Source organism: Phalacrocorax aristotelis, chromosome 1, assembly GCF_949628215.1.
Source record: "Phalacrocorax aristotelis chromosome 1, bGulAri2.1, whole genome shotgun sequence".
Lineage (NCBI taxonomy): Eukaryota > Metazoa > Chordata > Aves > Suliformes > Phalacrocoracidae > Phalacrocorax > Phalacrocorax aristotelis.
In genome coordinates, this window is record NC_134276.1 from 137,957,046 (window position 1) to 137,971,700 (window position 14,655).

General features: G+C 37.1%; 1 protein-coding gene across 16 annotated transcripts in view; it reads right to left on the reverse strand.

The window, feature by feature from the left end:
• The window catches only part of CCDC91 (coiled-coil domain containing 91), a 154,969-nt gene that overhangs the window by 44,312 nt on the left and 96,002 nt on the right, over window positions 1-14,655 (reverse strand). For 12 of the 16 annotated variants that reach the window (XM_075111787.1, XM_075111697.1, XM_075111743.1 and 9 more), the window contains 3 exons: window positions 9,858-9,950; window positions 9,629-9,697; window positions 7,712-7,882 (listed from right to left, as the gene is read on the reverse strand). In XM_075111787.1, the coding sequence (XP_074967888.1) occupies window positions 7,712-7,882; window positions 9,629-9,697; window positions 9,858-9,950 (333 nt within the window). The remainder of the gene's footprint in view (window positions 1-7,711; window positions 7,883-9,628; window positions 9,698-9,857; window positions 9,951-14,655) is intronic. The other 4 variants (XM_075111735.1, XM_075111796.1, XM_075111736.1 and 1 more) reach the window with 1 other exon arrangement.

Sequence of the window (14,655 nt, forward strand, 5' to 3'; positions counted from 1 at the left end):
CCGACACTATCCTGGGGTGCATTAAAAGGATTGTGGCCAGCAGGTTGAGGGAGTTTATCCTCCCCCTCTACTCTGCCCTAGTGAGGCCACATCTGGAGTACTGTGTCCAGTTTTGGGCCCCCCAGTTTAAGAAAGGCAGGGAACTGCTTGAGCAAGCCCAACAGAGAGCTACCAAGATGATCAGGGGACTGGAGCATCTCTCTTATGAGGAAAGGCTGAGAGACTTGGGTTTGTTTAGCCTGGAGAAGAGAAGGCTGAGGGGGATTTCATAAACACCTATAAATATCTAAAGGGTGGGTGTCAAAAGGATGGGGCCAGACTCTTTTCAGTGGTGCCCAATGACAGGACAAGGGGCAATGGGCACAAGTTGGAACACAGGAACTGCCAGCTAAACATGAGAAAGAGCTGCTTTACTGTGAGGGTGACAGAGCAGTGGAACAGGCTGCCCAGAGAGGTTGTGGAGTCTCCTTCCCTGGAGACATTCAAAACCCGCCTGGACACTTTCCTGTGCCCCCTGCTCTAGGTGTCCCTACTCAAGCAGGGGGTTGGACGAGATCATCTCCAGAGGTCCCTTCCAACCCCTACCATTCTGTGATTCTGTGATTATGGAGTCCCCCAGAAAACTACTGCCAAGAAGCTACTCAGTGGTATCTTGCCTCTCCTACAACTTACAGATTCCCAAACCAGCCTATCTTCTGCCTTGCTGAAATTACCAGATCGCCTGTTGCACCACACAGAAACAAGATGCAAGTTCTGCAATTTACAGGAGGCATAGATGATTAGAACACAGCTCTATCTTAAAAACAGTATGATGATTTAATAATAAAGATGTAGGGAATATCATAGTACCATGTAGCACGTCACTTAAAGTGGTAGAAGAAACAGATTTTTGCACCATTGTCATGGGAATAGCAGTTGAATGCATGTTTACACATAAGCAGTTCAGGAGTAAGTGTATGTATGAAAGAGATGAACAGGATAGAAAGATTCCAGGAGATCAAACGAGAAAAGTTCTGCAAGGACAACCCTGAAAACTACTGTGTATAACAAAGAAATTAAAGATAGATAAGTGGATTCACAATATGAAATTCATTCTCAGATTCCAAGATCAGGGAAGGGGCATGCACTTGCACTCAGTGTTCTCTATTTTTTTTAAGGTAAGCAAACTGTGGTGCCAATAAACAAAATCCCATAGTTTTGACACCTACGAAAGATACGTTGGGGAATCTATCTGCAAAAGTAGTCTTACTGGACAATAAAAAGATAAGACAAATGCATAAGCCCTATATATTTTCTTTTTTTCCTCATACTATCCTCCAAAATATTAATCATAAACTTACTGATTTGATGAACAAGAGAAAAAAGTGTTTTTTACATATTATAGGGCTAAGAAAGGGCCACTCTACCAGCTAATAAATCTCACAAAGCTAGGGCAGGCAATAACTTTTTAGACAAAATTTTTTTATTTATTAGTTCATCCAGCCTTCTCAAATACAGGGCAATGAGGAAAAATATTTAGACAAATAATAATTTTCAACAAAAATTTAACAGCTAAATTAAGCAATAGTAGAAAAGAAACAAAAGCCAGTTCTTTCAGTACGCAGCCAATGCCTCCATGTTTTCACTTATGTATCTTTTGTTCACTTACATATGACTAGGTGTGCAAATCCTTAAGACAGTCAATATAAAATTGATTCGGGCTTGCTACAACTATCAGTAGAAGCACTCCCTCAGCAGATGAACATGAATAGCAAAACAGTTTTAATAAAGTAGCAGGCAAGTAGCCATTGATTTTGGGAGATTAAGCACTGTGTGTTCTAGACATTTTGCTTTTACCTTAAGTAACAGCACGTAGTGATATTCATAAACTCAAGGGAAAATATTAAATATACTTTAAAGCCCATAAAGTACAGAAAAATAAAATTTTCTTCAACTATTTAGAAATATGCCAGCAAAATTATATTAATATATTCCAAAATAATAAATTACAAATTTATTGTTCTGCAAAGAACACCACCACATGAACCCTCAGAGGTGTAAACATATTCAATTGTCTTGAATGCTCAGATATTGACACAGGAAAGACTACTTGGAAATTCACATTTTTCTTCCATAAGCCTTTTAGTTACCTTTTCTTGCAAAAATATTTGTTCTTTCTATATCTCAGTATATCTCAGTTGTGGCTTGGCTGAATGAAACACTGCAGCCTCAGTTTTCCTGAAATACCTTCCCATTGGTAAGATCATTTTGCCTTAGTGCTTTTGCTCATGTCCAAGAGGAAGCAGAGTTTGTGTTAGTTCTTTTAATATACTAGAGGTGCCTTTTTTTCTAATTATTTGCAGCCTTCAGAACACTTGAGTGTCTAATGTATCTGCTGTGTGGATTATGGCAATGAACAACTCAGGCTCTTTTTCCCTTGAGAATTAGGGTAAACTACAGTAGATTATACATAGTATTTTAAATTTAAGCCTGCAGGAAATGACAAAGGTGATTCTTTGCTTAGAGCGTTTTAGGAGAGTTATTAATTTCAAGCTATGACATGGACCTAAATTTCTGTGGCTCACCCTGCAGCTGCCAGCTTTCCTTTTAATTTTAATGATTTTTCTTTAAAAGAAGAATTGTGGTGTATAAATTCTCTTTAGCTTCTTTTGCTACTTCTCTTCCTCCCCAATTTTACTTCATTTATGTAATTGAGTATTTAGCTTTGTAAAATGATAACAAGTACCACACAGAGAGCTCTGTGCATGGTAGTGTTATAGCTACAGTAGCTACTGCTATAGCTAGCCTGCATTGCCCACTAATGATATATACAAAATATCATTCTTCTATTTTATCCAAAATTGTATGGTCCTCGTCGTCCTATATCCCCAAAGAATTTCTGGATTTTAGTTTTTTTCAGAGAGTAAAAATAAGTGGAAGGAAGATGACAATGGAGAGCACTGTCTACTGTTTTTTCACTGAAGTTTATAGTTGTGTTCCAGGAGCTTCGCTGCAATTTTGAATTCTGGGGGAAAAGCTTCTGCTTTAGCCAAATTACCTGTTATAGTTTCTTCTTATCTAGAGAGCAATGACTTCTTTACTCAAATAAGCGTTCTAGAAAAAACATTCTAGTGGAAGAATTTCACCAAGCATTCCTCTCAACACTGACAACTATCAGACATATCAAACTCTCCTTGCAGGGAAGTGCCACTGTAAAAAATGTCATACAATATCTCAAAAATAGAAAAAAACACCTCATGTAGACATGTCAGGCTACATCTAGCCTGGTGAATATTTTAGTTTCTCATCTACAATGACTTTTCAATGTGTTGTAAAAGGATCACGAGGTTACTGTGCAAATGAACATTATCTTTAATCAGAAGACTACTCAGTTCTTTCAAGGAGAGCTTATTCTCCCTGATGTAAAATGCAAGCCTCCACAAAACTAAGAATCCTTTTCTGAATTAAAAAAAAAAAAATCTCTCTTATAAAAGCACTAACCACCTGGATAACACATGTATAAAACCTGAACATGCTGCCAGTCTCAACCAAAACGAAAGTCTTTTGGACCTTAACACCATACAGCCTCTTGAGACAGTGCCCTAGAAAAAAATCTTACCATTTCCTTGGTGATGTAGTGCATCTCATTTATCCCTTCAGACCTACAAGGCTTCAAAGAATAATATATCCAATTTATTTAAAAATCCCATGTCTCTAAATAAAGACCCCAATTCACTGGAACAGTCAAAGCTTTCACAAAAACAAATGCAATACTCATGTTACTTTATCCTTTAATTTCTTTAATAAAAAAAGGAGAAGGAGATATGTCAAGGTTGCTCCATCAAGCCAAAACATTGACTCAGTATGTCTTAGTTCTTACCTTCACTGTAAGTTTATCTTTACTCTGCTGTTTCCTAGTTGGTAACAAAATACTCGATATTAATCACAAGTTATTAAACTGTCCCTAAGTTTGCAGATTTTCCTCTGGCAATGTTAATAAAATAAATCTTATATGGAAGTAGCATTTCCTTATCTGCAGTCTCAACATCCATCTAAATGAGTCCAAACAATTTTAAAGGACAAAGTTTTGTCAAGCCTGAATATCTAACAAGTAGAAGCAATCTGCCTAAAGCTTCCAGATTTGCATCCACTATGGCTCTCCTTCCTGGCCACTTTGCAACAAAAACAATGAAAAGTCTAAAAAAGTACCTGTATTATCCCTGCACAGTAAACATTAATCTCTTCTTCTTTTAAAAAATTATTTAGGCAATGAAGGGAAATCTCACCACCTGATTCAGCAGAACTGTGATCTTCAAAGCTTTACTGTTCTTATACTAAAATTGCCTGACTGAAGAAATATTACCTAGCATATTTTAAGTGTGTTTCAACCAGCAGCTTGAGCTGAAAACCCTGTCCTTTTAAAAGGCCTGGATTTCTTCCTCAGAAAAGCACTGACAGCTCAGTATATAAAGACTTTGTCTGAAAGAATATATCCATCGGTATTAAACTACTTCTAATACCATCCTGCCTTGTGACAACTTCAAAGGCGATACCAACAAGAAGAAACTCTGGCAGAACACTCCACAGGGAAGGCAAACCTACCCTGAGTCACTACATCACTGCCACTCTCCCACCCCTGGGACATTTTACATGCTCCCCAAGTCCATAAATATAGAAACCTGTCTGACCTCATGCATCCAGCTACAGGACTCCTTCAATAAAAATATGCAGGTTTCATCAAAACTTTCCTCAAACTTCATTACCATAGTTCTCCTCCTATCAATCTCTTCATGTTCCACAAGCTATAAAATTGCTGTCTGTCTTTACTGTAGTAAACAACTACTTTATTGCTCCTCATTCTATTAACAGATCCTCTACACCACTGGTATCATTTCTCATTCTGGATACTCTAAATGATTTATACCTAACTAAACCCTCAGCAATTGTTCTCAGCTTAAATTTAGCTTTGAAGTCAGCTGCTTATTGTTTTGTTGTAAATGAGAGTTTGAGTACCTGAAGGCTTATCAGTATAGTAAAATTACAGTCGTGTAAACTGATAACTTACCACTTGATACCTTTACATTCCAAAGAAGTGAACAAGCTATATACAAAGTAAAATCATTCTATTTACACTAGAAATGTAAACAACACAGAGTGTAATCATGGCTTAGAATCAAAACCCAATTTTTTGTACACTTGATTAGGTATAAGGTTGTTAATTCTGTTTAACACTAGAAAGGGAAACAGGGTCTGTTTCCAAAGAGTTGATTTTTAGACTTCTGTGATATGCTATTTTACTTCAAATTCCAAAGGTCTTCTTTTATCCAGGACATAAAAAATATAGTAATACCAAATTCCAAGACCTAAATGAAATGTAGACCCTCCTGGGTCTACTCAAATCAAAAACGGAAGCATACCAGAGATGGAGAAGTGGAGGATTATCTGTCAAGAGCTACAAGGCCATTGCCAGAGCATGCAGAGATGCAGTTAGAAAATCAAAAGCCCAGCTTGAATTGAAACTGGCCATAGATGTCAAAAATAACAAGAAAGGGTTCTTCAGATATGTCGACCACAGGCAGAAATAGAAGGAAAACATAGGCCCACTGTTAAACAGAATAGGAGAGTCAATCACCAATGACGCTGAAAAGGCAGAGGTCTTCAACACTTTCTTCACCTCTGTCTTTACCAACACTGTTGGGTGCCAGGCTTTGGGAACAAAACTGCCAGTTGATCCAAACACCGACCTTCACTAAGGGCAGATCATGCCTGACAAGCCTGGTGGCCTTCCACGACAAAGTGACTTGCCTGGTTGACATGGTGCGGGTGGTGGACATTGCCTCCCTGGACTTCTCCAAGGCCTTTGATACAGTTCCCCATGGCCTCCTCCTGGAGAAATTAATGCGTTATGGCCCAGACAAGTGGTCTGTGCAGTGGGTGGGGAATTGGCTGACAGGCCACACCCAAAGGGTGGTGCTAAATAGCTCTTTTTCAAATTGGCAACCTGTCACAAGTGGGGTCCCCAGGGATTGATATTGGGCCCAATGTTTTTCAACATCTCCATAAGTGATCTGGATAACGGGATCAAGTGTAGCCTGATGAAGTTTGCGGATGACACCAAACTGAGTGGGGAAGTAGACACTCCAGAAGGGAGAGCTGCTCTGCAGGAGGATCTGGATAGGCTGGAGGAGTGGGCCAGCAAGAACCATATGAAGTTCAACAAGGACAAGTGTCAGGTCTTGCACCTGGGGAAACATAAACCGGGAGTGCAGCACAGACTGGGTTCCACCTGGCTGGAGAGCAGATCTGTGGAAAGGGACCTGGGGGGCCTGGTGGACAGGAAGCTCAACATGAGCGAACAGTGGGCTGCTGCGGCCAAGAAGGCCAACAGGATGCTGGGTTGCATCAAAAAGGGCATCGCCAGCAGAGAGAAAGAAGACATTATCCCACTCTACTCAGCGCTTGTCACGCCACACCTGGAGTACTGTGTACAGTTCTGGTCCCCACTCTACAAAAGAGATGTGGACAGCCTGGAAGGGGTCCAGAGAAGGGCCGCCAAGACGATCAAAGGACTGGGAAGCCTGCCATACGAGGATAGGCTGGGAGAACTAGGTTTGTTCAGCCTTGAGAAAAGGAGGCTTAGAGGGGATCTCATCACCGTGTACCAGTACTTAATGGGAAGCTACCAAGAAGATTTTATACGGAGTCACGTGGAGAGGACAAGGGGGAATAGACACAAGCTGCTCTTGGGGAGGTTCCGATTGGACATGAGAGGAAGATTTTTCACAGCGAGGACAGTCAACCATTGGAATAATCTCCCCAGGGAAGTGGTTGACTCTGCCACATTGGATGCTTTTAAGATTCGGCTGGACAGGGTGCTGGGCCATCTTGTCTAGACTGTGCTCTTCCTAGAAAGGTTGGACTAGATGATCCCTGAGGTCCCTTCCAACCCGTGATTCTGTGTATCTTGCTTAAAAGTATTCGTACTCTTGACATTCAAGTACGTCACCAAGGAATCAGTGAATTTACAGACTGTTCCCCCAAATATTTCCAGCATCAGAGACTACAAAATTCAACTCTTGGAAGAGTAATTTAACTGCTATTATAATATATTTAATTGGTAATTCCTACAAGTTTTAAAAGCAATGTTGGGGATGTCCCTCTCAATTTGTGTTAAGTGATGTAAAATTATCCTTATAGAAGCACCTCTCCAAAAAGTAACTATAGAAACATTTCTGGTTCATTACTGGTTTAGGTTTCCAATTTTCATAACCCTCTCTATTTTGTACCCATTCTATCTTAGAAAAATATCCTTTTACTAAGAGAAACAATGTAATTCCAGCATAATAGACAAAAAATGTAATGTCTCTTCTCCTCCATAGGTTGAAAAAGTCACCTAAATTGTCTATAACATAAATGCCAGTATCTGAGCTAGTCATCTTGGCCTCCTTTTGAAGTCAGTGGTCAAAAATAGGCACTTAGAGGGCATGATTCATCTCATTTCAATATACATACCTGAAAAGGTTGCAGGAAATCTGCTGTAAATGTGCAAACATCTCTCCATACACATAGCCTAAATGAAGACAACCTAACAAATTGCTGTGCATTACCAATATCAGTGGTGCAGTGATGAATGACAGATGTCACAGGACAATCTACCACAACATTATGAAGACATTCAAAACAAAAAATAAAATATACAAAGAAGGTCCATGGAAGTGTAAAATATACTAACTTGATTTTGCTTTCTTTGCTTTTGCATGGCTTCCCAAACAGCCTGGGCAATCTTATGTCTGTCACACTCTGCTTTCCATATTTTTCTTTCTTCTGCATAAATCTTCTCCATATTTCTCCTCTCCTCCTCTACTGCTTTCAGAACAGCCTCCCGCACTACTTCTTTTTCAGCCTTTGAAACAAATCAAGCACACACAAATGACCAAAATACCCAAAATGGGTGCCCAACACATATTACTACTTCTAATGAGATTTATGAGCTGACAAGGTATGGGACCTGAATATTTTCACTTCTGAATCATGAGCTTAAATTTACCTTAAGGTGCTACCAAGCAGGTATTCCACGGGACAATGATTTTGTCGTTACAGAGAGAAAAAGAAAGTTACAAGCAACGATCTTAAGTTCCCACATACTGAAAACACAATATATCGTAACTAGCTTGCTTAATACCAACACAAAAAACATGCAGCAGAAACTATGTAAGAGTAGGTACATCACGGGCCTCTCTACATTGCTTGTTATTCCTATATATGAGATATTCCTGCTGTTATCTACAAGTATCTAAAGCCCAAAACCAATCTGAGTGCTTTCTGTGGCAAAGTAGCCAACACATACTTAAAACAAATGCGTCTTCCCTCCCAAAGCTCCTTAGTATGTATTCTACAAGAAGTAGTTTCATTTTTTTTTCCAGTGTTTATATTCAACCATTACATGACATCATCTGAAGACATACACTGAATTTGAAGTAACAGGAACAGCTCTGCACGTGCTGACCTACACATATATATCAGCAAAATCATCATTGCATAATATCTACAAATAAATAACAACAGGCTAAAGTTCAAAATAAACAAACATGAACTCACAAACCACACCCACACCCCCCTCAATTTTAATAAGCCTATAGGTCCTTCCAACGCCCTTTGCTGGTAATTATGGAACTAGTCAAGTGAAGTCATAAATGGCAAAAAATACTCGGTTGCTCAAATACCTACACTTGCATATAAAGCTGTTTCTTGCAATTCATTGGGACTTGATTTTTTTATTTAGACATTTATAAAACATAATCAAAATGTAAGTTAAAAAATGCCCTATTAAATTAAGGTATTTTATTACGAACATATTTTCCCCTAGATACCAACCATGTACAGATGTTTCTTGTGTTACTAAATGTTATTCAGAGATGTGCTCGGCTAATGTGTGTATACTACATATGAAGATACACAGGAAATGTTAATACAGCCTAATCAACTGTTCTAGGTAACGTACATCACTAGCTTTCCCAGATCATTGCATGCAACTGAAATTTCATACTGGATTCTACATCAGGATTAGAAATGAAAGATAGCTTAACATTTACAAAATTACCATCCTAATCCCAATGTACTTAATAATGAAATAGACTGAAGAAATCATATTTTAAAAAGTGACCACTCACTGTCAGTCAAACAACAACTTATACATTTGAAAACCTGTTAAAATGTCCAGATTTTTATATGATTTATAAAATAGTTCTGTCCTCATGGAAAATGACCATATTTAACAAAAATTAAATAAGACACAATGCTAGTTGTCTTATTATGATCATCAGTTGACCCTGCTACTTAGCTCTTCAAATGAAGATGCATTCATGTTGTTAGCTGAAAGACCATGAAACCAGATGTTTAGGTAACACCAACAACTGAACTGCAATATTGTGACTTATTGTTATAAATTAATTCAGAGGCTATCTTAGATAGAAGTGAGTTACATAGACTATCTTTATTAAGGCATAGGATATAGCAGATATGTTCATGATTTATAGAACTAGCTTCTTTTAAACACAGATGAGAACATAGTTCGACAAATTTAGTTATGAAATGAGTTGCTGATAGACATGGAATCCACACTGTATATCTACTACTTAACAGGAGATACCTTTGCCACAGCTGCCACAGCCTCCTTACTTCTCTGTCTTTCTTCATCCAGACATTTGTCAAGCAATTCCTGTAAATGTTATAAAAAACTTAAACTGCAATACACAATAGATGAGTAGCTAAAAATGATTTCAAACAGTCAAAGTGCCTGAGAAAGCTTCCTTTTCCTGTCAGGATCATTCCAAATCAACTCCATGGTGCAGATCAGACCCCTTTTATAAAAGCAATACCTTGTGTTTTTGTGACTGCTGCAACAGAGCTTCTTCTATCTTTTCTGATAACATTTCCTTTTCTTCTTCCAAGATGTCAAGAAGTCGCTGATGCTATTGGGAGAAAACATCCATATTATTATAACAACCATTTTCTGCTAGTAAAAACAGAACTAGCAGACAAAGAGAACTCATCCAACACACCTACATTTGTCAGTTGTTTACAAATGACTAAAACATAGATTTAGTTCTTAATCACAATCCATTTACCTGTTTTTTACTAAACCAAGTAAAGCATTTGAAAGATGAGTTTTGTCTGTAGGACCTTAGCTTATTATTAACTAAAAATTATTACTGGAAATGACTGATGTCAGGTATTTGTCATGAGATAATTGCTAGCAAATCAGTACATTTTACATGTTATTTTAGAGATATATTATAACCTTAAAGTATAACATCAATACATAATAATATTTTATAAGACCACCAAAAGGAAGGTGTAACAGTAGGGTTTTATATTAATAAACGTGTATATAACAAACAAAATATTTTACACGAACATGCAGGCAAATATCCCTTTCATTTCTAAGAAACAGTAATTTCTGTTTCATTAATTTTATTATGTTTTAATTATAAGTGCCTCTAATGGCAGCTAGAAATACATTACCAAACTGCAATACTATGTTCTGAAAAATATTTTTTCATTTGAAGAATAGAATAGAAAACTTCTAGACTGCTTTATAAAATAAAACACCTATCTGCCCTTCCAGGATAAACATGTAAAGAGGCATTTCCTTGTGAATTTACTTAAAATAGTTCTGAATGAAGCAGGCATATTCTAATGGAAAACACCTGTGGAAGAAGTGGTGAAATTCACATCATGGTTATACTTAATGATGTGTAACTAACTTTTCTTGTGGACTCAGTATTTTCAGACATTAGCTTTTAAAACGGCATTTATAGAATTTTTTTTTCTCCAGTAACTCAAAGGTGAAGCAATAAATGGATTTTATTAGTTAAATGATCTCCATGACTCTCCACTTGACTGACTGCACAGACTACAAATCTGTTATTTCACTTTTATTTGAAAGAATGACACAACAGAAGAGAAGTATATGCAAATACTTTCAGACATATGCCACAAATCAAAGTTCACGAACATTAATTAAAAGACTGAAACTTTATTTGCTTCAGTCATGAACCAGCGAGAGGCTTGCTAAGGACAGCGCATTAAAGAAAATCACCTCTGTCTTTAAGACACCTACAACAGAATGGCAGTCAACACGTTCAGCAAGATTAGAATTTCTAGTGTAAACCTTGCAGGCATTTAATTCCAGTTTGATTCTGACCATCAGATTTCTAGGTTAGATATGAAGACTGGGTATGCATATTTCAAGTTGCCATAATGGGCCAGCCACCAGATGTATTTTACAACATTCCCCATGGGACTACAATTTTCAGCCTTTAAACTTCAGGGTAGTTTTAGAAAATTTATTTTCCATACATGAAAACATTCAAGCCCATCGTGGAAGTCCTGAAATAATGCAGATGTTTGCATTAATACAATATAAAACATGTATACATGGCCAAGGGAGACAACTAATGTCTATTCACCTTTCAGACAAAATACTTTCATGACTACAGCCTTCTGCATGACCGTAACCTCACTACACAGCAGTTTCTTTTCATAAACCTGTGGTAGACCTACAATCTTGAAAAATACAGATATCAGGACCAAAACTCTTTTACTGTACAGAAACCTGAAAAGTTCTGATCTTTAATACATCTCTGAAGTGAAAATGTATTGCCTCCACTACAAAGAAGAGTGCACAACTAAATCCAGAGATCAACTCTTTGTACAAAACAAGCAAATATTACTCCAGCTGGTTGTTACAGTAATAATGATTTTAACAACTCCTGGGCCTATCTGTCAAATTTAATAAGTTCCATGGATATACAGCGTACCAAACAAATGGAAATACAGACAGCAGTATAAAATAAATCAATTTGCTTCTTGTGGAAGCATAAAGGGAACTCTTCAATATATAATATGCCTCTTTTGCTTGCCACTTGAACTACAAAAAAAGTTGCCTAATAAGTAAACAATTACCATTAAAATGAAGGCTGCTGTGATTGCTATTTGCAGTATAATCACTTTAATTGAGCTTAGGATCTCCTATTTCCTTCATAGATTAGAAAACCTATATAGTATTACGTTTTGCATTTTATGAAATTCACAGAAATTCAGCAAGAACTGTATTAAGAATTGTATCTGTATATAAGAACACACTAGCTCCTATTTTTCAAGACACTAGAGGTAACTATTTGTGAGCACAGTTAAAATGTTTTCAGAATACAAGATAATAGCTTCTGGCATATTTCAATGCAACCTCTTTTACATTACATAGGATCCCCACTTCTCATGGAAATGTAAAATTTATAATTTCAAGATTGCAAGTCTCTTGTGAACAGCTTGATGTGTTCTTTCTTATTATAATATAAATACTTATTTTCATGTGGAACAATCATTCCATAAATGGTTACCTTCATATCTGAACTTCCAAAGGTTCATATATCATCACAAATGTTGCAACAGCTGTCCATACAACCCAGTAAAGCAAATTCTCTTGTAGTAGTCCTAGAGAAATACCTTGAAGAACTGTTTATTTGGCTTCAGAATTTATATTTGGCCAAATAGTTTTCTTTTTTCAGAGAGAAATATACCTTTGGCTATTAAATTACATAAATTTTATGAAAAAAATGTAACTGGAAATAGACAGAACAGAATAAAATAATGTGAACTCCTTCTCCCTGAATCAGGTCTTGAGTTCAGAAAGCCCAAATTGCATGGTTAGCATACATATACCAAAAACGATGAAAGCTTCCATTCTGCACGTAATTAAGAAACAATTTAATTACTTATCACAAACTTTTATTTTTTTCACAGTACTGTGCCCCACAGTAGTATTAGCCCTCATATAGAACCATGGAATCTTCTTGAAAGCTGTGCTTATTAAAATGATGTAAAGTGAGCTCAGTGGTATTATTAATCCATTTTATAGAAAAGAATGCACCACATTGTAAACGGAATTCGTTTTTACAGAAGCACAGATCTTTCAAAGGCATACTCAGGTATCTAGGTTCTACAAAACACTTGAGGAGGAAATGTGGGAAGTTATGGACAGTAAAGGTTTCTGTGCATTCCCTCTTCTGACAGATATCAAGGAAATTTTAGCTATTTCTGTATAATGACAGCATTCTGACAGATTTTGAAAAAAGCAGTAATGCAAAGGAAATGATTAATGAATATATGACTAGAATTCCAAGCTGTTAGTTTAAATTTCTGTGTAGAGCAAGCTATTGTAACCCTTCTGGAACTAGTCTTTAAATGAGGGCAACTCACTTCGTATTTCAGATATTAAAATAATGCAGATACCTTCTAAGTAGGAGTTCTTATATAGAAGCAGTAGGCACATTAATTTTCTAGACATACACAGAATGACTTTGGACTCTGGTAAAAATGGCCACCAGGAAATTTATATTGCTTCCTCAGTTGGTCTTTCAGAGGAACGTATTAAAGAGTTGAAGGTTACAAACCATATAAAAGGTGACAGTTTCACCACAGCACTTACAAATTTGAGAGCTTTCAAGTGCTCTTGTATTTTTAGCTAACAGGAAGTAACAGGGTGTTTTATGTTTGTTTATTTGGCTTGTAGATTTTTTGTTCAACTATAGTAAAGGTCTCTTAATACAGAGTATTGCTGAATTAAATATCATATACGCGGAGGTAAATGCCTACTGCTAAGCAAACTTATCTCATAATTCCCTCCCCTTCTCAACAGGAATAAAAGCTATGGAAAGGATGCGAGTTGAATGAATCTCATTCAGCATTTCCAGTTTCCACAGGTAAGAACTAGGAACATGTTCCTCTCTCTGTTAGCCAGTATTACAGGAATAAAGGAAGAGCATTGACATTTAAGGCACCACTCTTAGCTGTCTGAATTTTGATCCCCAGACATTGTACAGGCCACTTTCTCTTAGGCTTATTTTGATGTCAGACTTGGATGTCTCCTGGTAATTGCACCTGTCAAGAGAATATTGCCCATGCTTCAACAAGTAAACCTAACAGAAGCCTTCAAGAGTGACCAGCCTCCTGTAAGTAGGCTAATGAGTTCATCAGACCTACCAGTCCTATGAAAAATGATCAAGTCTATTCCAGTCTTCCTGTGAAAGTTATGATGGAGACCTACTTATGGAGCCTTATATTTGGAAAAAAGCACCTAAGCTGTGTAGACTATAGGAAGGTTTTCATGAAGTTTCTAAATGGAAGTTGAAGTGAGGCTTTTTTTTTTTATTAATCAACAATCTAGGAACCAGAAAACAGGTAAGAAAATTCTAAACATGCTGGGGCTTTGAATCTGATTACCCAGCTATTATTAAACAAATATACTTTACTGACTCTCTGGACTAAAGTGCAAAAATGGAAAATGATGAAAAGTTATGGCTACATATAGTCGTACAAAAAATTTTTAAAAAGTGTCCTGAACTGGAAGTATGGTGGATGAATCAACATGAGGCCAAAATAAAACTCAGTGAAAACTCCACTTTAGTCCAACATGAAAGTTTTCAGCCACTGTAAGTTTGCTAGGCTGCACATTCACATTGTGTGTGTTATCTATGAGGCAAAGAAGACAGCAGAACACTACACAGAGATGCTCAGCCAGATCTAAAAGCCTTTACCTTAGGTACAACAGATTCTATAGGTCTTTAATACATCACTTTGCCTAAACTAATTTCCATAGCCCCGCACCCTTACCTC